This window comes from Salvia hispanica, chromosome 4, assembly GCF_029641045.1.
Source record: "Salvia hispanica isolate PSC_SH4W2 chromosome 4, Shi_PSC_v1, whole genome shotgun sequence".
NCBI lineage: Eukaryota > Viridiplantae > Streptophyta > Magnoliopsida > Lamiales > Lamiaceae > Salvia > Salvia hispanica.
The window spans coordinates 1,447,501-1,472,033 of NC_142695.1; the positions used below are offsets into that span (position 1 = coordinate 1,447,501).

The 24,533-nt window shown below is 35.2% G+C and overlaps 3 protein-coding genes and 1 pseudogene across 3 annotated transcripts; 1 reads left to right on the forward strand and 3 right to left on the reverse strand.

Annotated features, from left to right (window-relative positions):
• Positions 1-694: 694 nt before the first annotated feature.
• LOC125195783 (polygalacturonase-1 non-catalytic subunit beta-like) lies at positions 695-1,783 on the reverse strand (annotated as a pseudogene).
• A 4,621-nt stretch (positions 1,784-6,404) lies between these two features.
• Positions 6,405-7,998, reverse strand: LOC148927004 (putative disease resistance protein RXW24L). Its single transcript, XM_089070214.1, has 2 exons — positions 6,572-7,998; positions 6,405-6,456 (listed from the first exon to the last, which is right to left on the reverse strand). Exons 1-2 carry the CDS (start codon positions 7,996-7,998, stop codon positions 6,423-6,425), a joined length of 1,461 nt encoding a protein of 486 aa, XP_088926340.1. The 3' UTR covers positions 6,405-6,422.
• A 1,071-nt stretch (positions 7,999-9,069) lies between these two features.
• On the forward strand, positions 9,070-11,024 carry LOC148927005 (F-box protein CPR1-like). The gene is made up of 2 exons (XM_089057792.1): positions 9,070-9,148; positions 9,413-11,024. Exon 2 carries the CDS (start codon positions 9,419-9,421, stop codon positions 10,706-10,708), a length of 1,290 nt encoding a protein of 429 aa, XP_088913918.1. The 5' UTR covers positions 9,070-9,148; positions 9,413-9,418; the 3' UTR covers positions 10,709-11,024.
• Positions 11,025-13,573: 2,549 nt separating this feature from the next.
• On the reverse strand, positions 13,574-16,611 carry LOC125197380 (putative disease resistance protein RXW24L). The gene is made up of 3 exons (XM_089057796.1): positions 15,601-16,611; positions 13,741-15,455; positions 13,574-13,625 (listed from the first exon to the last, which is right to left on the reverse strand). Exons 1-3 carry the CDS (start codon positions 16,609-16,611, stop codon positions 13,592-13,594), a joined length of 2,760 nt encoding a protein of 919 aa, XP_088913922.1. The 3' UTR covers positions 13,574-13,591.
• Positions 16,612-24,533: the final 7,922 nt, after the last annotated feature.

Sequence of the window (24,533 nt, forward strand, 5' to 3'; positions counted from 1 at the left end):
TAATTTGTATCACTATTGAGTAATCCTCTTTGATGCATTCATTCACCAATGACGCCAAGAAATTCCCCTAGAAACTCCATTTCAAATTTTCAATACACCCCTTCATTGGACATCTACTAAGAAGTAATTCAAAGCAATTTCCTTAAAAACTTCATGCCAATATACCTCTTCGATTGGACATCTATTGAGAAGTGACACTTAGTATTGATGTAATTAGACATCTCTTACTCTTACAAAGTTATACTTCCCACCATCTCACAAAAATAGTGATTTTATAAGTATCGATGTAATTAGACATCTCTTACAAAGTTATATTTCCCACCGTCTCACAAAAATAGTGATTTTTAGTGATTTTGATAAAGACACTGATTTTAATTTAAAATTAAAAAAAAAACAATAAAAAAATGATTTAAGATTTGTTAATGAAAATAGAACCACATCCTAACAAAGAATAATTTATCAACAACTAGAGTCATCTAATTTTGGAGGACAAAATGAAATAGAAAAAAAAAACACTATTGTTTGGAGACGAGGGAGTACTAAATACCGATATAAATGTGTTTTACAAAAGTGAATTTGGGTACTTATGCAAAAATTTGCTACAATTAGTAAAATCACAGCACATAAGGAAAATAGGAAAGGGAAGGAGGCATACCGCATTTATATAACTGATTGATTAACATAGCACCTTGAATTAATCAACCATTCAACGTTGAAAATAAATTGATAACTTAGGCTTAACATAGAATGGGTTCAATTATAACATGGTCTAACCAGTGGTTCACCCTTTCCATAACATAACTGGTCCAACTCTAACCCGAATCCAAACTCGAACACGGATCAATCCGCAATCGCCCATGTCAAATCGTTCTCGTACACCCAGTGGCACACCTCTATCTTCCCGGGGCCCGACCCCAACGAGATGAACGCTCCATGGCCCGGGCTCCACGAGGACGTGTCGACGTGGCAGATGGCGACGCCCCGGTTGATCCTGGACTCGGATTTCGAATCCAGGATATCCATTTCGTAGACCCGGACTCCTAGGACGGAGTGGGAATAGTAAAGCATGTAGGGAAACAAGCTCTGGTGACACGACACCGATTTCGTCACTCTCCCTCCGTTGACCGCTTTGACTTTTCCAATCTCAATCTCCCCATTATACCCCGGGCGCTCTCCGTCGCCCGTGCCGCGACGTTCGGACCCAGCACCGACGTGGCGAAGTCGACCATGTCCTCGATCGAGGCCACGCACCCCTTCGCCTCGCCGGGGCTGGGGGCGCGCTCGCACTCCGCCAGCGAATCGGACAGCATTTTGGCCATGCTGCCCGAGTCGTTGACAGCGTGGAAGACCCTCCTTAGGTCTGCCAGCTTGGAGGTGGAGAAGGGCAGTTTGGAGACAATGGCGCGGGTAAAAAGGACCTTTTGGGCATTTTATCGCGGATGTCTGGCATGGCCATGATGGCGCCGGCCTTCAACACGGACTCTCTGAAGAACATCCCTGCCTCAACCACCCGTTTATTTACCTTTTTGCCACTTGATGCAACCACGTTCTCCTCAGTGACATAGTTTCTGAAGTTGGCAATGTCGCGGTGCGCATTGCGTAACCCTTTGGCGTAAATGGGTTTTCTCCGGCGGCTGCTACCTGCATTCACAGCATAAGAACACATTGTGTGATAAAATGCTTGAACCAGCGGAGAAAAAGTAATACTTACATTGGGAGATGCAATGGAGTAGATGGCGACGAGCAAGACGATGATGAGAGGCATAGCGGCGGAGGAGCGCATTGTTTTAGTAACACAAAGAAGATGAGTGAGAATGTTGGTGGTGGCTTGGTTCCGGTTGGAGGCAACCCATTCTTATAGAGGCAAACTTTACATTTAGTTTCTTATTTATTTTCTAAACCTATCCAACTAAGATAATTAGCATCAAACATTTATTCCACACGAGGAACCGTGGCAAGTTTATGATACCTTAGGCTACTTTTTAAGTTCGTGATAATTAGGATAAAAAGTCATGCATCGATTTAGTTATACCATGTATGATAGAAAAATGCATGTAAGTTAGTCAATATGGTGTTTGACCTGTTGTGATAAATAACAAACGAAAAGTAAAGTACCAAATTTAAAGTTCATAAAAAAATACTCCATTCGTCTCAACTAAGTTGAGGCATTTTCCGTTTTGACCTGTCATGATAAATAACAAACGAAAAGTAAAAGTAACAAATTCAAAGTTCATAAAATATTCCCACCGTTCCAACTAAGTTAAGTCATTTTCTTTTTTTGACAAAAAAACAAATCATCCAATAGCTCTTACTTTATTTCATCACCTACTTTATTCTCTCTTTATTTATTTTTACTTCATTTCTGTCTCCTATTTTTTTAACACAATTTCTTAATCTTTGAGCTCAAATATTTTGATTTAACTTAATTGAAGCCAAGAGAATACCAAAATTTTGTCAAAATTTTGCCAATTTCAAGGGATTTGAACATTTTGTCGTTCGCATAAAAAGTACTCCCTTCATCCCATAGTAGATATCACAGTTGAGAGACGACACAGGATTTTAGGAGACCATGTTATTTTGTGTATTAAGTGGTGAGAGAAAATATAATTTTATAATTAATGTGAGAAGGAACTTTTTTCAAAAGAGGAAATGTAACATTTTTTATAGGACAAACTAAAAAGGAAAGTATGACATCTACTATGGGACGGAGGGAATACTACACAACACCCTATGATAAAAAAAAATCTAAGTTTAGTGCCATGAAAATAGTATTTCCTCGCCTCCTATGTAGTAAGACGTTTCTTTTTTTACAAGATTTAAAAAAAAATATATTAGATGAGTTAAGTAAATGAATAATAAAATAGGAGAGAAAAAATTGCAGAGAGATTGATGAAGAAAAAATAAAGTAAGATATAAGAAATGTTTTAATCAAATTATCATATCAAGCGACCAAAAAATGAAAGCATTAAGTACATACTCCCTTCGTTCAATAGTAGTTGATTCGTGTCTTTTCAGCACACGATTTAAAAAAAATCGTATTAAGTGAGTAAGTAAAGTAAGAATAAAGTAGGAAATGAAAAATGTAGAGATATGAAATGAGAATAAAATAAGAGAGGAAAGTAAGTGACAAGAAATGTGTGGATTTTCACTAAAAGAGGAAATGTTTGAAACTTCAATCAATTGTCGCTTTATAGTGAAGAGGGTCCATGAGTTACTCCAGGATTTCGATTTTGTGTCCCTAAACTCGAGAAGGGAACTTTGCTTTTAATTTTTTTATCTCATTATGCTTATTCTTATCATAGAGGTATTATGAGCTCGAGGCCCCTCCGTCGGGGCTCCATAGCTGGATGCTACATGACAGACTATGTGTTGCTTATTTTTGTTGATTTTGCCTTTGTTTTCTGCCTTTGCTAGCTTTTTTTTGGAAGTTTTTTTTCCAAAAAAAGTGGAAATGACTATACTATTTGGAATGTACCAAAATGACTCAACTACTATAGAACACGGGGTATTAAATTTAAAATTGATGAATATGGTTACAACGTTTGCAAGAATTATTCGCAAATAATCTTTACATAACAAGCCAAAAGAGGGAAACAGAGCTAGTGACTATCGAATGTGACAAGACATGTCTATAGTTTAGAATCATTTCTCTTCACCAAATGCATCAATTCTAGCCAATCGTTTGCCATGTATTGTATCTGTTTATTACAGGTGTTTGTCGTAAATTATCAATTATCATGTGAACTATCTCCGTGGTGTCGGTCCTACTTCGCAATAAAAGGTTTAGGGCATATTGGCAATGGGGGCTGATAGCAAGGGCCTGTCCATCGGCCCCCTCATCAGCTCTCGTAGGTCACCGTTGTGGGGGGAGGGCCGATTCCCCCTCCCCAACGCCTCCGCACCTTGACCGATAAATCGCCCCAGCCGATGGTGCATCGACCCTACGATAGGCCTCCATTGCGGAGGCTTAGTGTTAAATTCTCTAAATTCTGTCCCACATCGACTTGGTGATGATTCAATCTAATCTATATAAGTGTGGATAACCCCCTATGAGGCATTTTAAGGGGTGAGTGACCATTTCTAATACTTAGGCTGATGATGGAGCCGATTTTCAATTTTTTTTATTACTTCTATATATACATCATTCCTCCATTTCACACATTCATCTCTCATCATTTTACTTCTATTCATCCCTTTCATTTCACACATTCATCTCTCTATCAAAATGAATCCAAATGAAGTATGTTTTTTTTTTACTTTTATTGTAGTATTTTTTTTAATTAAGTATGTTTTATTTTTAAATGAAATTTGCTCCTTTTTTTATTATCTTGTCTTAGAAAAATGAAATATATAAAAATAAAAATGATGATGTGGAAATGAGATAGGCTCTGGGATGGGCTCTCATTGCAGGGAAATAGGCTCTAGGATGAGTCTGCTATTTGGTAGAAAAAAATGGAGATAGACTCCGGAGATAGGCCTTTATTGCTAATGCCCTTAGATCCAAAATAGAATTTTAATTTAAATCATGTAACCAATGTTTGTGATACGAGAGGTAGACTCCAATGATTGTAACAAACCATGATGTTTAATCCATTGAGAGCATCTCCAAGGGGAGAGGTAAACTAATATAAATACCATATTTACCTTTTTTTCATAAAAATCATTATCCAAGGAGAGAGGTATTTGAGAAGGTATTATACATTTTCCCATTTTGAAGAGATATCTTTACCTCCCAATCCATGGAGAGGTAAAATCTCATAACTACCATATTTGCCTTATTTTCATGAAAAACCCTTTCTCCAAGGGGAAAGGTATTTGAGAAGGTATTATATTTTATATTTTTTAATACATTTTATACTATTATTTTATTTTTAAAAAATAATTTACCTTTCTTTTTACCTTTTCCCTTTAGAATGTGTTACATTTTAGAAGGGTATATTTCACTTTATAGAAGGTAAATGCATGATATACCTTTTCTATATACCTTCTTCCCTTGGAGATGCTTTAAGAGGTACTCTCTCCGTCCCATGTTATTTGCAATCTTCCATTTCGGCTCGTTTTAAACTACTTACACTATTTATAGTTTAAGTTAGAATTAATGTATTTAATTAATATGTTAGATTAAGTTAAGAGGTCTTTTTATAAAGTGATATCTCATTATACTTAAAATGCTAATTTAATTACACTAAAAAACTAATCCTAAATTTATGGTCTAAAATGAAAAGTGCGAGTAATATGGGACGGATGTGATCGTAAACTTCAATTATGTTACCTAAAGTATCCACACAATCACTCCATTATACATTTATAATAAGAGTTATTGGTAGAAATTACCATAAAGGTATACTCACACCGGCCCTATTCTATAAAAAAAATGACTTTGATAATGACATAGATTTTAATTTAAAATAGAAAAAATAAAAAAAATTCTAGATTTGTTAGTGAAAAATAAAACCCACATTTTAACAAAGTAAAATTTGTCAACAATTAGAGTGAACTAATTTTGGAGGACAAACTGGAATACATCATATCTCTTGTGCAGGTTAGTGGATAGAAATTCTTAAGAATGCATACCCTCATTTCAGAATAGTTTTCCATCTAAAATTGCTGAGCTTAGTGATTTTAGTTTGAATATTTTGAGAAACTGCTAGTAGCGTTTTTTATTTTTTATATATCTATTGTGAATATATGATAATCTAATTGAGGCATATTTACACAATTAAATGTGCGTAAACGCACCTATCAACTACAATCCTCGTGGAATTATACATTCCTGCTTATTTCAAATCTTAGTTGGAACATGCATAAATATCAATGAAATTATCTTGTAAGTACAAAATCAATAGAAATCATATCATGTCCACGAAAAAATATATATAGAAATGACCCACATGCACTCTTTATATATAATTATCTAGACCCTATGCGGTTCGACTCTATTAATACAAATCCGGGAAAGAACCGACAAAGAAAACTTGGACGAAGCTTATAGTTATAGTTCGACGCAATTGAAATTTAATAAAATAATCCGAAACAAGGATAAAGTATAAGCAAGAAAATTACACATGATCTTGGCATTTACGTGGTGGGACGAAGTTGCGTTGTGTTGCAGCCACAGCTTGAATCTCCCCTTTAAGTGGCTGAATATGGAGTACATAAACAAAATACAAAGTCTCATTATTAATTGAGCAAAATATAGCACAAGTAAGCTAGTTACATTTATCTAATTGTTAGCTTATTGATTCTTGATTGATCTGCTAATTATGAAGAATCCCCTGTTTTCATCTTCTTTATTCTAACATATAGTAGTAGTAGTTAGTTAATTAGTTATATGCTAGAAAATACAGAAGAGAAACAACCTCAACTCCATATATGTATATAATCCATGTTATCAAATGCATTACCTTTGCATACCATGCACATCAATCTTGAGAACTATCCCTATCCCAGGGAGATCTGAAATAGAAATAGCACAAGTAAGGTATATAGAAGTTAGTTACTATATACTTAAATTCAAAACATAAATAATTAACCTCCCTATATACATAATCTATGCTTGCAAATTGATTACCTCTCAATCTTGACAAATGGGAAGTAAGCTTGTTCTCTTACTTTCTCAGTGAATTCTATTGGCATTTGCCCGATAACCATCTCTCGAAGAGTGGAGATGGATCTCAAACCTTCTGGAACCTTCTTCAAATTGGTGCACGAATGGATCGACAAGAAAACAAGTTTCGCCATTGCTCTTTCTTCAACTTCCCATTCCTTTAAAGCAGACATGTAGGAAAGATGAAGCTCCTTGAGTCGCGGGAATGAATTTGACTGGCAAATTAGTGTTCCGGTCATCTTGACTCCGCACAACGACAGAGATTGCAACATGGGATACTTGCCAAACTCCGTCATGTCTACCTTAACCTCCCAGTCTTCAAGCGACAACTTTACTAAATTCTGACACATCCCTTGTCTATAGTACGGAAAACTTCCACTCATATTGCATTTTTTGATACACAAACTAACCAACGAAGGAGACGCCAACCCATCACTTAAAAACTCCATACCTTTCTCCGAACTTAAATCACATGACTCAACCTCAAGACAAGTCTCGCGTAATTGTATATTTTTGTTGCTCAACAAAATTGACATGTTATCCACATCACAATCATCACGAACTTTAACACTCAGTGTCTGTAGACTGATCAATTTGGGGATATCTGCAATGCGAGCAGTCTCGCTTCTGATCTCATCTAATGTCTCCAACTCGTCTAGCCCATCGAGTCTTAGTTTCTCCCCTCCAATCACTTTTATTTCATTGAGAAACAGATGCTTTAGCTTTTTCATCTTCCAAATCACATTTGGCAATCTAATGACATCCAAAACGTATACTCGCAAATCTAAGGTTTGCAAGTATGGCATGCTGCATACGGACTTTGGTAGCTTTCTCACATTAGACCACTTCAAACTCAAGTATCTTAAATGAATGAATTCACCCACCTTACGCGGTAACTTTTCCCCTTCAAACTTACAACCTTCTGCCAAGAATATCCTCAAGCATTGCGACATCCCAAAGTCAATCGTACTCTCTTTCAACTTAATGGATTCGTAACAATAATCCCTCTTGTGAAGAAGCATGAAGGATCTAAGATCTTTAACTTCCTCTAACCCCTTCACACTTGATATGTACGCATTGTGTTCACGAGTGATGGCTAATCTGCTTACGGAATTGCCAACGGATGGAGGTAGTGCTAGCACGTAATCATTCAGATATTTGGAAGCATCGATGCGCCTCAGAAAGGTTTCCTTTTCAGCTTTAGAAGAGCAGAGATCATGCATTAAATCATGAATCCCACACGAAGCAAACTTATCACGCGGAGTGTAGATCTCATCTTCATGCAGTTGAACCATACACCTCATAGCAAGCTCACTTAGATATCTCTGGGCTACATCCCTTAGAGTCTCGTTAGGTCCTTTATCGTGGTGTGAATTGAAGCCTTCCGCCATCCACAATAAATACAATATCTCTATTGATATCAATTCATCCTCGGGAAAACATGCTAAAAAGAGGAAGCATGGTTTCAAGTAATATGGTAATGCATCATAGCTCAACTCTAGCACTTGTTTTACTCTTTTGTAGTCTTGAACACCTTCTCCATGCGTCAACAACAATTCTATGTTCCTATTTACGTTACTCCATTCGTGTAAAGTGTGTTATTTTTGGCGCAAAATCCCTCTAATAACACAAATTGATAGTGGTAACATTTCACAATTTCTCACAATTTCTCTACCAATCTCTTCAAATGATTCTACATCTGCATCAACTGCAATAATATATAAAATAAGTAAGATGCATGTCTTCAATTTTTTGTTAGAAGGAACAAAAGAACAATAAAAATAAAATTTAATAGTGCGTACTAATTTATACTCCCTCCGTCCCACATAATTTTACCCATTTCACTTTTACCATTTTTGGTAGTGAACTCATATTCCACTAACTCATTCATACTCACATTTTATTATAAAACTAATACTTTAAAAGTAGGACCCACATTCCACCAATTATTTCAACTCACTTTCCATTACATTTCTTAAAACTCGTGCCGGGTCAAAGCGTGTAAAATTATGTGGGACGGAGGGAGTAGTAATTTTAAGAGTTGAACCAAAATAAAAATATTTGTTGTGTTTGCAATATTCTCATAACGAGTGGTGAGAATCACATTACAATTCACCAATAAAAACATTACTACTCTCTTTACTTTTCTGTTTCTTTTATTTTATTCTCTCCACTTAAATCACAAGATAACATTATATCAAATCTCGGGCTGAACAGAAATGTTACACTAAGAAGAGGACAAATGGAGTACTAATTTTAGAATGAATTGTACGTGAAATCAATTAGTAGAATATAATGCCTACTTATCAAATATAGTAAAAATGAAATAAAATATTTATTGACGGAGGAAAAAAATATCTAATGTCTGGGAAAAAAAAAAAAAAAAACTTTATTTCAATCGTGAAGGATAAAAGTAAAACTGTAATTGGTGAACTTTAAATTTCATCACATTTCAACAAAAGCAGAGGCGACTACCCATCTTCGACTACTTCAATCTTCATCGCTGCAGCGCTGTCACACTCCACCGCATTCCCCTCCAAGGTGAATTATTACAATTTTTTTTTTCTTCTTTTAAATCCGGCAGTTTTGTATCTCTCTGTTTTCATGGTTATTTGATTTTGTTTTTCGAATTTCTTAGTGAATCGGTGCTTGTTTTACTCAGTAGTTAGAATATAGAAGCATCCATGTATCTATTTTGTTTGTTGCCTTACTGAATTTGCTGAATTAATTTTTGATTAATGAGTTAGGGTTTTAGCTTAGCCCCAAAATCAATTTTAAATTACCACTTTTTTTTTTTTTTTCTAGTGTGAAATGAAGAAGACAGCAAAATTCGAAACAGGGGAAGACTTGTTCCTAAATCTACCATCAGAAATTGTATTAAATATCCTCTCACGGCTCGATGTTCGTACTGCTATGAGTGGCAAGTGTGTTTGTAAGCCATGGCTCGATCTGCTCACGACACCCGAGTTTGTCAAGTCCCATCTTTCTAATTCTCTCCCATGGCTCGTTGTGCGTATTCAAAAGAAAGAGGAATCAGAGATGGAAAAAATCGTGGATGGGCTCGTTGATCTCAATCGTTTGAATACATTATTCCACTTTGAGCTCCCTTTTCGCATGCCAAGTCATAGTTCAGTCAATGGTTTGATATTTTTGAAAAACGACATGGATCGTGTCGTGTGCAATCCAATCACTCGTGAATATATCCAGCTTCCTTGTCCTAGACATCCTTCCTATAAAAATACAGTGGATTTTTATGGATTTGGAGTGAGTAGATTGAGTGGCCAATACAAGGTGGTTAGGATTTCTGTAGACAGATCGCTACAAACACCTCGTGTATGTCTATTTCTTAGTGAATCTGAGTGCCAAGTGTACACTCTTGGCACTGGACTGTGGAGAAGAATCGGAAAATGTGGCAACTTTAATCGTTTTGTTGGAAATACAGTGATGTCACTCTTTTGTGGAAATCTTCATTGGTGGTGGCAAGGCACGAAAACTTCATTCCCCACACATATTTCTCGTCTTGATCTTGAAACAGAATCTTTTAGTACCATTTCGGGTCCTCCTTGTGATAGTTACAAAGAGAGGAGCATATCTAGTTTAAGGGGCTGCCTATGTGTATGCGACAGTTGGGATTCGGTGTTTTGTATATGGGTGATGAAGAAATATGGAGATGAGAAATCTTGGACAAAAGAGTTAAGGATGCTCGAGGATAGCTATTTGGGTAGTTTAACACAACTTGACCCCATTGAAGTTTTCGAAAATGGTGATATGTTTATGTCGCGTAGTACGGGTCAGCTATTACACTACTCCAGCAACACTAAAACTGTTCGACGAGTTGATGATGATCCAATTGATTCGGATGAAGAGATTTTCTACCAGATGAGGCTTTACACCCTGAGCTTTCTTTCTCTCAGGTCTTTTGCTACTGAAAATGTAAGAGTGTTTACGATGGAGTTGGGAGGAGGTGGTGGTGGGGCCAGCACCCCCCTCCGTTGGTGCTGGCCGGGCCGGGACAGGGGACGGGAGTCGACTGGTCATGGGTCTCTGTTGTGGCATCGCGATGGCCGCTCGCTACCCCTGTTGCGGGAAGGTACACCGTGACAGAAATAGGGTTTTCGGGCTTTAAATGTGGGGAGAGAGTGTCCATTGTGGGAGTCGTGTTCTGAGACAGAAAAAGAGGAGAATGATAACGTGGCGCGAGTCTTGGCTTAGGGAGAAGCCTAAAGTTCATTATGATTTGTGACTATATCTTAGAGAAAAACCCCTTTTACCAAATCTGATTTTTTGTAGCTTCATTCGTGATATGAATATCAACATATTTGATCGAGATGGTGTAAGTTCTTCTAGTTATTAGTTTATTTTAATTACTTGTTTCAATCAATTTGCCTTTTTTTTTTATGTTTGTTGCTTTACTTGACTTGAGGGCTTGGCATGTTTTTAATTACTCTAAAGTTTTTTATTTTTTAATATAATGGGATGTAAATAAGTTTTGAAGGAAAATATATTGTAGGGTAGTTTCTTTAAGAGAAATTGATAAATTTCTGTGGACATTCCAAAATAAATTGATAAGTTTTGAAGGAAAATATATTGTAGGGTAGAAAATTCAATCAACATATTACCCCTATACATTATTTATTTTCATCCATTATATTTATAGTAAAATTTAAAATTTTGATATTTCAAAAATAAACATCAGTTGATTAACATGTTGTTGTGAAATTTCATTGGAGGAGAAAAGCCATCTATTGGTCACAACAAGAGCGCTAGTTTATTAATCTCAGTTTGTTTTAAATTTATAATAATACTCTTATTATCTTAAAAAATTCATTTTCACTACCCCTAACTATGACAAAAATAAATAAAATATTTCATTTTCTCAATTTTTTTAGAAATTCATAATGACAATATTGTTATTTCTTATAGGATGATGTATAGCTTATACCTCATTCTTCTAACAATGAGTCTTATTTGATTTAGACATGAGTTTTAAGAAATTTAAAGAAAAATGAATTGAATAAGTTAGTGAAATATGAGCCCACTTATATATATTAGTTTAACAATAAAATATAATTGATATAAATTGATGGAATGTGAGAGACTTATTTAGTAAAAAGAAAATAATTTTTAACCTAAGATAACAATCTTTTAAATAACCCCAAAACACTCTTTTTTTTTTTAATGTATCGATGTATAGATTTTATAAAAAAAATATAAACAACTAATGGAGTGTAGATGTTCTCATTTAAATTGAAAAAATACAAATAATTACTTTAATTGGAAACACTACAAAGTTGCTACCAAATATTTGCTAGCACCAGGCTGTGCTCGCAAAATTCAAAATCTTTTCTAGCACATTAGCGAGCATAAATGGAAAAAACAACCATTTTTCGAAATATTGAGTGGTATTTCTAGCACTGGTATGTGCTAGAAAAATTGTGAGCACCTAATGGTAGCAAATTTACTAACTAGTCAAATTTCCTTCAGTTTGCGAGCACTCGTATGTGCTAGCAAAAAAATTTTCATGTAAAAAGAAAATATAATCATTTTCCACCGACTGTTTTGCGAGTGGGAGTAAAAGGGCTAGCAAATTTGCGAGTAACGTACAAGTGCTAGCAGAATGAGCTGTTGCTAGCACAATTATAAGATATTTGCGAGCACGATGGTGCTAGCAAATGAGCACATTTTTTGTAGTGTTTATCCAATATTAAAAAAAATCAAGATTTGCTAGTGGAAAATAGAACTAACATCTTAACAAAGAAAAATTTGTCAACAACTAGATTGAACTAATTTGAAGGACCAACTGAAATAGAATAAAAACACAATTGTTTGGAGAAGGTGGGGAGAGTACTAAATGCCCATATAAATGTGTTTTACACTTTCACTCTCTGCTACAGTATTGCACCAACAAATACGCATGAACACCTTCGACAAAGAACTATTACTAGTATGCATGCCAATCAAAAATGCATTATGCTAGAGTATTTGAAATTTTGAACGAATGAAAAATATTACCAGGTTGCACAAAATGATTACAATTACAATAATGATTACCAAACTCAAGAATCAATCGATTGGACTAATCTAAAAAGTAACAAATCATCAAAGTCTAAAGACTCTAAAGTCTAAAGTTGTGTAGCCAATCCAATAGAATTCAATAATGTAGGATTACAATTTAAGAGCAGTCCGTCTATACATCATATTTTTTGGGCTGCCTCCAGTGAACATGCATAAATATCAATATCATTTGTCCACGAAAAATATATATAGAAATTACAGTTTTCATTGGTTACACAAAATACATCAACCAACATCAAATTATGATATATATTTAACAAAAGAGATAACTAAAAGTCGCACAAGAAAATATATTGATAGAGGCAGAGAGCGAGAGAGAAAGAAGGAAGAGAGATGGGGTGGGGTTAGAGACAGTGACATTCCTTTTCTTATGCGATTAGAATGACCTTTATATATAGTTATCTAGACCCTATGCGGTTCGACTCTATTAATACAAACCCGGGAAAGAATTGGCAAAGAAAACCCGGACGAAGCATATAATTATAGTTCAACTCAATAGAAATTTAATAAAATAATCCGAAACAAGGATAAAGTATAAACACGAAAATTACACATGATCTTGACGTTCACGTGGTGGGACGAAGTTGCGTTGTGTTGCAGCCACAGCTTGAATCTCCCCTTTCAGTTGCTGAATATGGAGTACATAAACAAAATACAGAATGTCTCATTATTAATTGAGCAAAATATAGCACAAGTAAGCTAGTTACATTTATCTAATTGTTAGCTTATCGATTCTTGATTGATCTGCTAATTATGAAGAATCCCCTGTTTTCATCTACTTTACTCTAACATATAATAGCAGTTAGTTAGTTAGTTATATGCTAGAAAATATAGAAGAGAAATAACCTCAACTCCCTATATGTATATAATCCATGTTATCAAATGCATTACCTTTGCATACCATGCACATCAATCTTGAGAACTATCCCTATCCCAGGGAGATCTGAAATAGAAATAGCACAAGTAAGGTATATAGAAGTTAGTTACTATATACTTAAATTCAAAACATAAATAATTAACCTCCCTATATACACAATCTATGCTTGCAAATTGATTACCTCTCAATCTTGACAAATGGGAAGTAAGCTTGTTCTCTTACTTTCTCAGTGAATTCTATTGGCATTTGCCCGATAACCATCTCTCGAAGAGTGGAGATGGATCTCATACCATCTGGAACCTTCTTCAAATTGCTGCACGAATGGATCGACAAGAAAGCAAGTTTCGCCATTGCTCTTTCTTCAACTTCCCATTCCTTTAAAGCGGACAGGTAGGATAGATGAAGCTCCTTGAGTCGCGGGAATGAATTTGACTGGCAAATTAGTGTTCCTGTCATCTTGACTCCGCACAACGAGAGAGACTGCAACATTGGATACTTGCCAAACTCCGTCATGTCTACCTTAACCTCCCAGTCTTCAAGTGACAACTTTACTAAATTCTGACACATCCCTTGTCTATAGTACGGAAAACTTCCACTCATATTGCATTTTTTGATACACAAACTAGCCAACGAAGGAGACGTCAACCCATCACTTAAAAACTCCATGCCTTTCTCCGAACTTAAATCACATGACTCAACCTCAAGACAAGTCTCGCGTAATTGTCTATTTTTGTTGCTCAACAAAATTGACATGTTATCCACATCACAATCATCACGAACTTTAACACTCAGTGTCTGTAGGCTGATCAATTTGGGGATATCTGCAATGCGAGCCGTCTCACTTCTGATTTCATCTAATGTCTCCAACTCGTCTAGCCCATCAAGTCTTAGTTTCTCACCTCCAATCACTTTTATTTCATTGAGAAACAGATGCTTTAGCTTTGTCATCTTCCAAATCACATTTGGCAATGTAATGACATCCAAAAAGTATACTCGCAAATCTAAGGTTTGCAAGTATGGCATGCTGCATACGGACTTTGGTAGCTTTCTCACATTAGACCACTTCAAACTCAAGTATCTTAAATGAATCAGTTCACCCACCTTACGCGGTAACTTTTCCCCTTCAAACTTACAACCTTCTGCCACAAATATCCTCAAGTATTGCGACATCTCAAAGTCAATCGTACTCTCTTTCAACTTAATGGATTCGTAACAATAATCCCTCTTGTGAAGAAGCATCAAGGATCTAAGATCCTTAACTTCCTCTAACCCCTTTACACTTGATATATACGCATTGTGTTCACGAGTGATGGCTAATCTGCTTACAGAATTGCCAACGGATGGAGGTAGTGCTAACACGTAATCATTCAGATATTTGGAAGCATCGATGCGCCTCAGAAAGGTTTCCTTTTCAGCTTTAGAAGAGCAGAGATCATGCATTAAATCATGAATCCCACACGAAGCAAACTTATCACGCGGAGTGTAGATCTCAGCTTCATGCAGTTGAACCATACACCTCATAGCAAGCTCACTTAGATATTTTTGGGCTACATCTCTTAGAGTCTCGTTAGGTCCTTTATCTTGGTGTGAAATGAAGCCTTCCGCCATCCACAATAGATACAATTTCTCTACTGATATCAATTCATCCTCGGGAAAACATGCTAAAAAGAGGAAGCACGGTTTCAAGTAATATGGTAATGCATCATAGCTCAACTCCAACACTTGTTTTACTCTTTTGTAGTCTTTAACACCTTCTCCATGCGTCAACAACGATTCTATGTTCCTATTTACGTTACTCCATTCGTGTAAAGTGTGTTCTTTTTGGCGCAAAATCCCTCCAATAACACAAATTGACAGTGGTAACATTTCACAATTTCTCACAATTTCTCTACCAATCTCTTCAAATGATTTCACATTTTCATCAACTGCCATAATATACATAATAATAAGATGCATGTATTCAATTTTTTAAGAATAACACAATGAAAACATTAACCAACCAAACATATTCAGCATGCTTTATTTAGACATAATAAATCACAAAAGAAAGAAGAGTCTTAAATGAAAACTGACCTGGAGAATAGTTTCCTACTTTTTGAAGTAAAGCCCATCCTTCATCTTCGGTCAGAAATTCCAGCTTGTGAGGTTCGGATTGTTGATTAGCAATATTCTCATAACGAGTGGTGAGAATGACATTACAATTCACCGGAAGGGCTTTCTTTATGATCTCCCAATGATCATCTTCCCATATATCATCTATCACAATCACGCATTTCCTTTCCACCGATGAACTCTGAATTCTAGTCACCAATTCACCGACTTCCATGCCTTTAACCTCTGCCTTGCTGTCAAGTTGTTTCAAAATATTTCCCAAAACGGACTTATGTTCGAACTGTTGGGTGATGCAAACCCATGCTCGAGCATAAGATTGGAGGTCTGTGTGGTTGTACACCTTTCTGGCAAGAGTGGTTTTTCCGAGACCACCCATCCCATATATCTTCACTACTCGGGGACCTTTGACATCCTTCACCTTGGAGACCAAAAGCGCGATGTCTCTCTCCATCCCCACGAAATGAGGCTCAACCTCATGAGCGTACGTCTGTCTCAACAGACGATCCTGCTCCTTCATAAGAGATGAGCATTCTTGTCCCAACTCCGACTCTAACTTGTTAGTTAGGTCGGCCAGGGCGGATATTATGTCGCGAGCCTCGTTCCCAACCTGGTGGACACTGTAACACTCACCCATGATGCAAATGTACCTTTGAAATTTGTCCTTGAGGCTCCTCAACCCTCTTTTGGATTGAACTTCAACGGCATACTTTTCGAGAAGATTCTCAGCTTTGAAAGCAGCATCTTTGAGCTGGGAAATGCAGCTCTTTAGAGTCGGAGAATCGCGTCTCTCTCTGTCTGCTTTCATCAACAACGCATGTATGCTTTCCAAATCGCCTTTCACTTTGTTAACATCACCGCCCACACTAAGCAAAAACTTAGTCTCTTCAACCACCAAATCACGGATGGTTTCCAGAAACACATTTGCAACAGATTCTGCCATTCTACTTTTTCTCTCTCTTTTTTTTTTGACTGATTACATTTTGTGAAACTATATCAATATGCAGTGATCACATTTTGGGCCAACTTTTTTATTCAAAATGACAGATGTCTGTTTCGACGATTAATTAATATTTTTTAATCTGGGATAATGTATTTATTATTTATAGTTGACTTAATACGATCCAGCTGTACAGGTATGTAGTATAATTAAATTGAGCAATTTTGAGATTTTGAGCACTCAAAGATTGATGCTTCTTACGTTCATTATTTAAAGAGTCGTTTTAATTCGACAGAATTTTTAAGAAATTGTTTAACTTTGTATAAAAAAAAGGAAAAAATGAATGGAATGTGGGACTCATTTAATGTACTCCCTCCGTTCCATGTTAATAGAGTCATTTTACTATTCTGCGAAGTTCCAAGTTAATTGAGTCATTTCTATTTTTGATAAAAAAAAATACTCCCTCCGTCCCGGCTAAGATGACACATTGTTTAGCCGGCACCGGATTTTAGGAGTTATTGGTTAAAGTGGTTAAAGTGTCATCTTAGTTGGGACTGACTAAAAAGGAAAACGTTTCATCTTAAGCGGGACGGAGGGAGTAATATCTTTATTACTTTATTCGCTATCCACTTAACACATTATTTTTAAACTCTGTACCGAAAAGAAATGCATCAGTTAACAAGGAACGGAGAGAGAGGCGCAGAGAACTTTTTCCGATCCAATTTAAAGGGATGGCTTTTGATTTTGATAGAATAAATTTCAGAATTAAAGAAGAGAGGCATCGAAAGGCTTGGAATTGTGGGATAATTTCAATGAAGAAAAAAAACGAAAAAGAAGAGTTGATGTTGAATTTTATGCTAATATATATATACATAAAAACTAGTCATTCTTTTAAATATATTATCTTCTCGCATTGTGGCTGATATTTTCATCCAATTTATGAGAGTTATGTGAAGAAATTGAGGACATTGGCAAATTTTGGTAGTAGAAGTGAAAACTATTGATGAGAAATGTTTTTTTGTTTTTGTTAATAGGTTATTTTTTATTTTATGTGTACATGTTAGATAGTCTGCTTGAGTGGTTGATTGCTTTGAATTAAAATGAGAGGATAGTTGTATCCATGATTATTTTTATGTAGCAACCACGTCTTGAATAAATGATCTGGATTATTCTATTAAGGTTAGGTGCAATATAATTGACCTCATTAATTGGTACCGGCATTACAGGCAGGTTCATATATACAAAAATTTGTCATCATTTTTAATATTATCTTCTCATATCATGGTCGATAACTTCATATTATTTTTAGATTGTGTTTTCAAATACTATCTGTTATTCGCAACAATAACGAATAAGATTGATTTGGTTGAGTTTTAAGTGATGTGGAACTGAGTGAAAAAGTTTTAGTAAAATGTGGGTATAACTTTATACACTGAAAATTTTATAATTGAATGTTGGTATAAGGATTTAATTAGTGATAAAATAAAGTTATGAAATGAGACGCTTCGAGGAACTTTAACGATCCAAGTGATTCAAATATTGCAGTTTATGTTATGTTTTGCAGTTTGAGATTTAATATTATAGTTGTGAGAAATTTATCATGAATTTCATTCATCTTTTTATGATGGAAAGCATGCCAATAATTCAAATTATTTTGATAAAAGTGCTTATTGATACTAGAAAGGATATATCTGTCCACATATAATCTTATAAAGATAAATTCAATTTATTTGTTCGTATATTATTGGCCACACAAATAAGAATATTAACTACAAGTAACTATGATACATATATCTTGCTATTATAACGTTGGATGAAACATGGTTAGTCTACCAAACATGTTTTCATAATCTAATTTATGGAATGCATCTCCATCTTGGCTCGTGTAATACATAGTTCAATTAAATTTTTGTTATACTGCTTCTTTAGTTTGTAGATATGTAAAGAATACTCCCTCTGTTCGCCATTTATAATCTCATGACTCGGCACGAATTTTAAAAAATTATTTGATTTTGCGAAGAAAAAAAATTTGCAAAAGGAGCTAGTGGAATATAGACCACACTTTTATATATTGGTACCAAAAAAAATTGAATTCTAAATTTGAACGTTTCAAAATAGCAAAAGAAGATATTTTTTAATGGGTAGTTGTTTGATCTGGGAAGTTGTGGTATTGGACGAATTAGTTGGATTTGGATTTGGGTATTCTTAAATTTCTTTTTTTAGATATTGGAGTTCGATTGATTTTGTAGATCTGTGAATACTGCTACAAGATATATGTTGCCAATTTTTTTCTACCCTCAAGAACGAGGGAGTAGAAAGCAAGTAAAATAGGCAAACAAGTAGGCCATTTTATTTGGGCTTATTTTTATTTGGGCTTTGTTGCCTGCGATTTGGGGATTTGAGGTTTGGGAGTGTTTTATACTCCCTTCGTCCTAAGTTATTTGTGTCGTATTTCATTTTAGTTGTTAAAATTACTTCATTCACTTCTCTTTTTAGCTAAAACCAAAATATCTAATCACACCTACTTTATTATTTCTCTTACTTTACTTTCCCTTCTCTCTCTAACTTTATTTTTTCTTCTACTTTATTTCACTTTATTTAACTCATTAAACACAACTTTCTTAAATCATGTGGAGAATATAAACGTCTCAAATATCGTAAGACAGAGGAAGTACATATTTTTCACTCTCACTTAACTTTTTTTTCTACTTTAATTAAATATATGTTCTTTTCAAAATGAATGCAAAATTAATGCGACTCAGCTATAAAAAAACGGACAGATTACAAAATATATTTAAAAAAATGAAATTATTATTTAGAGGTTTATTAAATACTAGTACTGTACTAATTTGATTGTCATAATATTTAATTATGTAAATTCCCTTTCCCTCTCCCTATCTTTGTGCTTTTACCATAATATTTGATTGGGCCGACATAATATTTAATTATGTAAAGCAACATTGGGCCGACATGTGATTTTTACAATCAAATTGGTGGTAAATCGAGAGTAAACATTATGAAAATAATCCAACATACTACAAAATAACAGTCAAACTATGCTATAGACTATCATCTCTTACTCACAATACTCGAATATGGCCAAGACATATTATAACAGTGAAACTAAGCTAGAAAGGCACAAGACAAAGCAAAACAACACTAGTAACAATATAAACTCATGAGTATATAAAAATAAATTATGGAGAAATAGCATCCATTGCTTATATTAACATTCTACATGTATTATATTGACATATTTTATATAGTATGTTGACATTTCTGCTGTACGAAAAAATTAAAAAATTTTGAATTTTTTTCAAATTTTAACGTCGGAACATATGCATGTAGGATATCGTCGGAATCCTTATGAAATTATCTTTAATTTAATACTATATGTTATATGAATTTAAAGTTTTGGGATTTCTTTTAAAAGTTAGTTATAACTAAACATGTAGTTAATTGACATTAATACCCCTATTGATATTTTTTGGTATTAGTCACATGGCCTTATTGACGTTTTTCGTTGATCGTATTGACATTTAGAGATTAATGATCTAAGCCCTGAATTTGAATTTTTAATGGCTATTATTTAGTTGTAGTTAGTAATTAAGTTATGAGTTAGCAATATAACACTCATTTATAGTCATATATAGAGAGGTTTCATTAAATAATACTACACGCTTTTGATGTTGTACTAACACCGATATATATTGATTAACACAAAATTTTTATGATATTGATCACAAATGCATGCTTGCAAGAATTTCGAAGAAAGAGCTAGAGTGGCAAAAACAAACCAAAGTTAGGAAGGTTCGGTAATTGATTTTTTTAGTTTTATCTGCAAATTGCAGAGGATATATATTAGGGTACTGGTTAAATAATCGAAAAGATAATGAAATTTGAACAAATATTAGTTGGTTTTATAAATTGGAAGTTTGAAATTGGTATCAATTATCCCATGATATTTATTTTATTTTATTTTTTTGAAATTATATATGAAATGGCACCAAATCCCTCGATGTTAGAAAATCGGCCACCAAATCACATTTGTGTTAGGAATTAATGTGTACACATAAATAGAATCGTACATCGGACTCAACACATCTTATAAATTTTGAATTTGCTTTGTAAATGTTGCTACGAAGTTTATATACGAGGTCTATAAAATGACATAAATTAACAATTCGAATCGGCCATTAATATTTTATGGGCTCACACCACTAATTCTGACCATTTTTTAATTTTATTTCTTAACTAAGGAAGAACATATGCATGGACAATCTATCATATCTTTTAATTATTTATAGACCACACTGCTTCATTTATTCTTTATTTTTGACTTTTTATTCAGTATATCGTACTGAAAACTCCAGTGCAGTAAGTGCGGTATTTTGATATTTTCTCCACCCTTGGGATGAGAGAATTTATAAGGCGGGTTTACCGATGATAAAAATCCTCTCTAGTTATTTTTCTAAATGACGTTTGCTTTGGCTGCTGATAGGAAGGCTTAGGTGCGGCTGGCGGAGCCTCAACATCACTATCGACCACCGGCCGAGAATTGGCAGCGGTTGCGACAGCCATGGCATAGGCGGCCGAGATTTCCTCTTGCGTTACCATCTTCTTTTCCAATGCGGCCTTCAGAGCAGCATCTGGAAGCAGCGCAGTAGATCTCTGGTTGCGGCCTTCACTTTAATGACATATTAAAGTGAAGATAAAAGATCGATTCTGAAGCTTCAAGTAGGTATAACATTACCGTACCCTGAAACCGAAAAATCCTAGATCCGCCACTGCCTTTTGTTGTGTATATTTTTATTTCTAAAATGCTGACGTGACAAGATGAATAATGGGGACGAGTAGGGTTGGGTCAATACGGTATATCGTACCGAAAACACCGGAAACACCGGTGTAGGATTGGGTCAGTACGGTATATCGTACTGAAAACTCAATAACTCAAGCTATTACTACTGTAAAAACTCCAACAATTAGAATGATTTACCGACGATAATAGTCCTCTCTATTAATTTTCTTCTTTGAAGTTTGCTTTGGCTTAGGATAGAAAGGCTTACGAGCTGGCGGACCCTCAAGGTCCTCAAAATCACTCTCGACCACAGGCCGAGAACTGGCGGCGGCGGTGGCGGCCGTGTCATAGGCGGCGGCGATTTCGTCTTGCGTTACCGTCCCATTCCTCAATGCAGCATTCAGAACACTGTCTGGAATCAGAGCGGCGGCAGATTTCCGAGCCGATTTCGGCGGAGGAGCAGCAGAAGGAGTTGCCGACGGCGATTTCGGTGGAGGAGCATCAGCAGAGATCTCCGAAGCAATTTCGGCGGAGGAGCATCAGCAGAGATCTCCGACGGCAATTTCTGCGGAGGAGCATCAGCCGGAGTCGTCGATGGTGATTTCGGCGGATGGGGAGGGGTGGCCGACGGCGGAATCGAAGGAGGTGCCATTTTTCAAAGTATGAGCGAGAAGAATAGTGAGAGCGAGATTCAATTTCTGAGTATCGGGTGATATATGTACCAATTGCATGATCCTATTTCACTAAAGCATTGAGTTGCTCTAAGAGAGAGATACATACAGAGTTTAAAATATCAGCATAGGGTTTCACATATATTAATATAAGTCAGGGGGTTTATGGCGGGGACCATTTTAATATTCTAATATGGATGATGCCACGTCTATTAAAGTGATATGTGCACCGATTGCATGCTCCTATTTCACTGTCTTTTCTAAAATAATATGTTATTTTAATTTGTAGTAGTACCAAATTACTACCTATTAAATTTTGACATAGTTTATTACTCCCTCCGCCCCAATAAATATGGAACGTTAGTTTTTCAGCACAAGATTTTATGTAATGTTGTTTTGTGAGTTAAAGAAGAGAGAGTAAAGTAAGAGAGGGAAAAGTAGAGATAAAGTTATTTCTATTTTAAGAAACGTTTCATTTTTAATGGACAACCCAAAAAGGAAAACGTTTTGTTAGGTTTGGTATACTGAAAAGCATGTTTCGAGCAGTTTCGCTCGAATAGAATCTTGCTTGTATACGTAAAACTCTATAATCCACTTTTAACCCGATTCAGTATTATTCGAGCAGTTTCGCAAGAATAGAATCAGTATATTATTACATTGTGTTTGCTTGTGCATTTAGAAGATGTTTTATAAACATTTGAATGTATAAGAAGCAAACAAAGTCTAAGTCTTTTGCTTAGTAGACTGGTTGTGGGCGTCGTCCACTTTAAGGTAACACAGTCGGTTCTATGCAATGCTTTGCAAAAGAAAAAGAAGAATTTCACAACCCAGATAGGCTTAGACTACCTATCGTGAAAGGTTGCAATGTCAGTCCGATTATTTCTAAGCCTTTCTGAAATAAGATGACGTTGGTGTGGTATAGCACTGAATGGATCTAACAGCAAGACGTGTCTTTATGCTATCTACTGAAAGACTAGGTCTTGATAAAATACTATTTCTTAATCTACATACGTTAGCATTGAGCATACGGTATTGATTATGCACTACTTTGACTTATCAAATGGTGCGGGTTTTTCGCAACCCAATAATCCTGATATATTGGGTAGTGGTGATTAATATCTAGCGGTGCTAGGATTGCTATTATGTTGAATCATGCGCGAGGTGAGTCTCGTTTGATAATGTCCTCAAGAGGAGCTCGAACAAGGTTTTATTATTCGGGAAACTGGCCAGTTGGAGTTTTATTACTCTATGAATAATAAATAAGTGTTTCTTGCTAAGTCCACTCTTGGAATTAATAAGATGTTAATTAATTAAGTCCATAGCAGATATTAATTAATTAATGGACATTTATATCTTAAGCGCGGGAAATAAATAATATAAATAATGGAAACCCGGATTACTTGTAATTTCGGATTTGGATGGGGAGTGCAATATTACTTCTGTAGTGGCTGCTCGTAATATTCCAATATAAGCTTGTATTAAATTGTGGGTTCAATTTAATTAGTAAAAAGCTAATTGGGCGAGCCCATATCCAAAACCTTCCATAGATCCCTGTCTGGGCCCAAAAGGAACTTAATATAAATAGGAGAATAAAGGAGACAGAATAATCACAATTTTCTTCCGCTGTGCAAGGGGCACCAAACCCCATCACGTTTCATTTCTAGTGATACAGAGGGTATTTTTTTTCCGTCCCTAAAATTTTGACACACTTCACTTTTTACCATTTTTGGTAGTGGGACCCCATACTCCACTACTCACATTTTATTATAAAACTAATACTTCAAAAGTAGGACCCACATCCCACCAACTTTTTCAACTCACTTTATATTACATTTCTTAAATCTGTGCCAGATCAAAGTGTGTCAAAATTTAGGGAACGGAGGTATTAGTACTTTTATTGATAAGTTAAATAGCTTTAAAATTACTTTTATCTCTTTTTTAAGGACATAAGAAATAGTACTACTATCTACCTAGCTTGAATTTATTTTAGATTTTAGATGTTTTATTTTCATGTCCTCGTGTTTCTTTAACTAAGTTTTGTTGTTCACCATTTTTATTTGAGGGGTTTGATCTTTTTCTCTTTTACCAAAAAATATCCCTGTAATTTTCTAAGTTGTACTCCCTCGTCCGCAATAGCAATCCAATTTCTTTTCGGTACATATTTTAAGAACTGTTAAAAAAAGTGAGTAGAAGAAAGTTAATGGAATATAAGTCCTATATATATATATTATTATTAAATAATATGTCGGTGAAATAAGTTAGTGGAATGTTGGGTCTCTTTATTATTTATAGTAATTATGAATCGAAGCTCCTATTTGTGAACGAACCAAAATGGAAAAATGAGACTCTTATTCGCAGATGAAGGAAGAAATGTTTTGCCAACATTCAATACTTACAAACGATGTTTTTTCATTTGAAAATATATTTTCCTATAAAAGGCGTTTATTTTAGATTCA

Excerpts from the sequence above, each read along its gene's own strand:
- LOC125197380 (XM_089057796.1), bottom strand. The coding sequence starts at position 16,611 with ATGGCAGAATCTGTTGCAAATGTGTTTCTGGAAACCATCCGTGATTTG. Across the intron at positions 15,456-15,600 it reads TTAAGACTCTTCTTTCTTTT|ATTGGTAGAGAAATTGTGAG; the intron begins GTGATTTATTAT and ends TCATTTGAAGAG. Across the intron at positions 13,626-13,740 it reads CCATTTGTCAAGATTGAGAG|ATCTCCCTGGGATAGGGATA; the intron begins GTAATCAATTTG and ends TTTCTATTTCAG.
- LOC148927004 (XM_089070214.1), bottom strand. The coding sequence starts at position 7,998 with ATGGCGGAAGGCTTCAATTCACACCACGATAAAGGACCTAACGAGACT. Across the intron at positions 6,457-6,571 it reads CCATTTGTCAAGATTGAGAG|ATCTCCCTGGGATAGGGATA; the intron begins GTAATCAATTTG and ends TTTCTATTTCAG.
- LOC148927005 (XM_089057792.1), top strand. The coding sequence starts at position 9,419 with ATGAAGAAGACAGCAAAATTCGAAACAGGGGAAGACTTGTTCCTAAAT.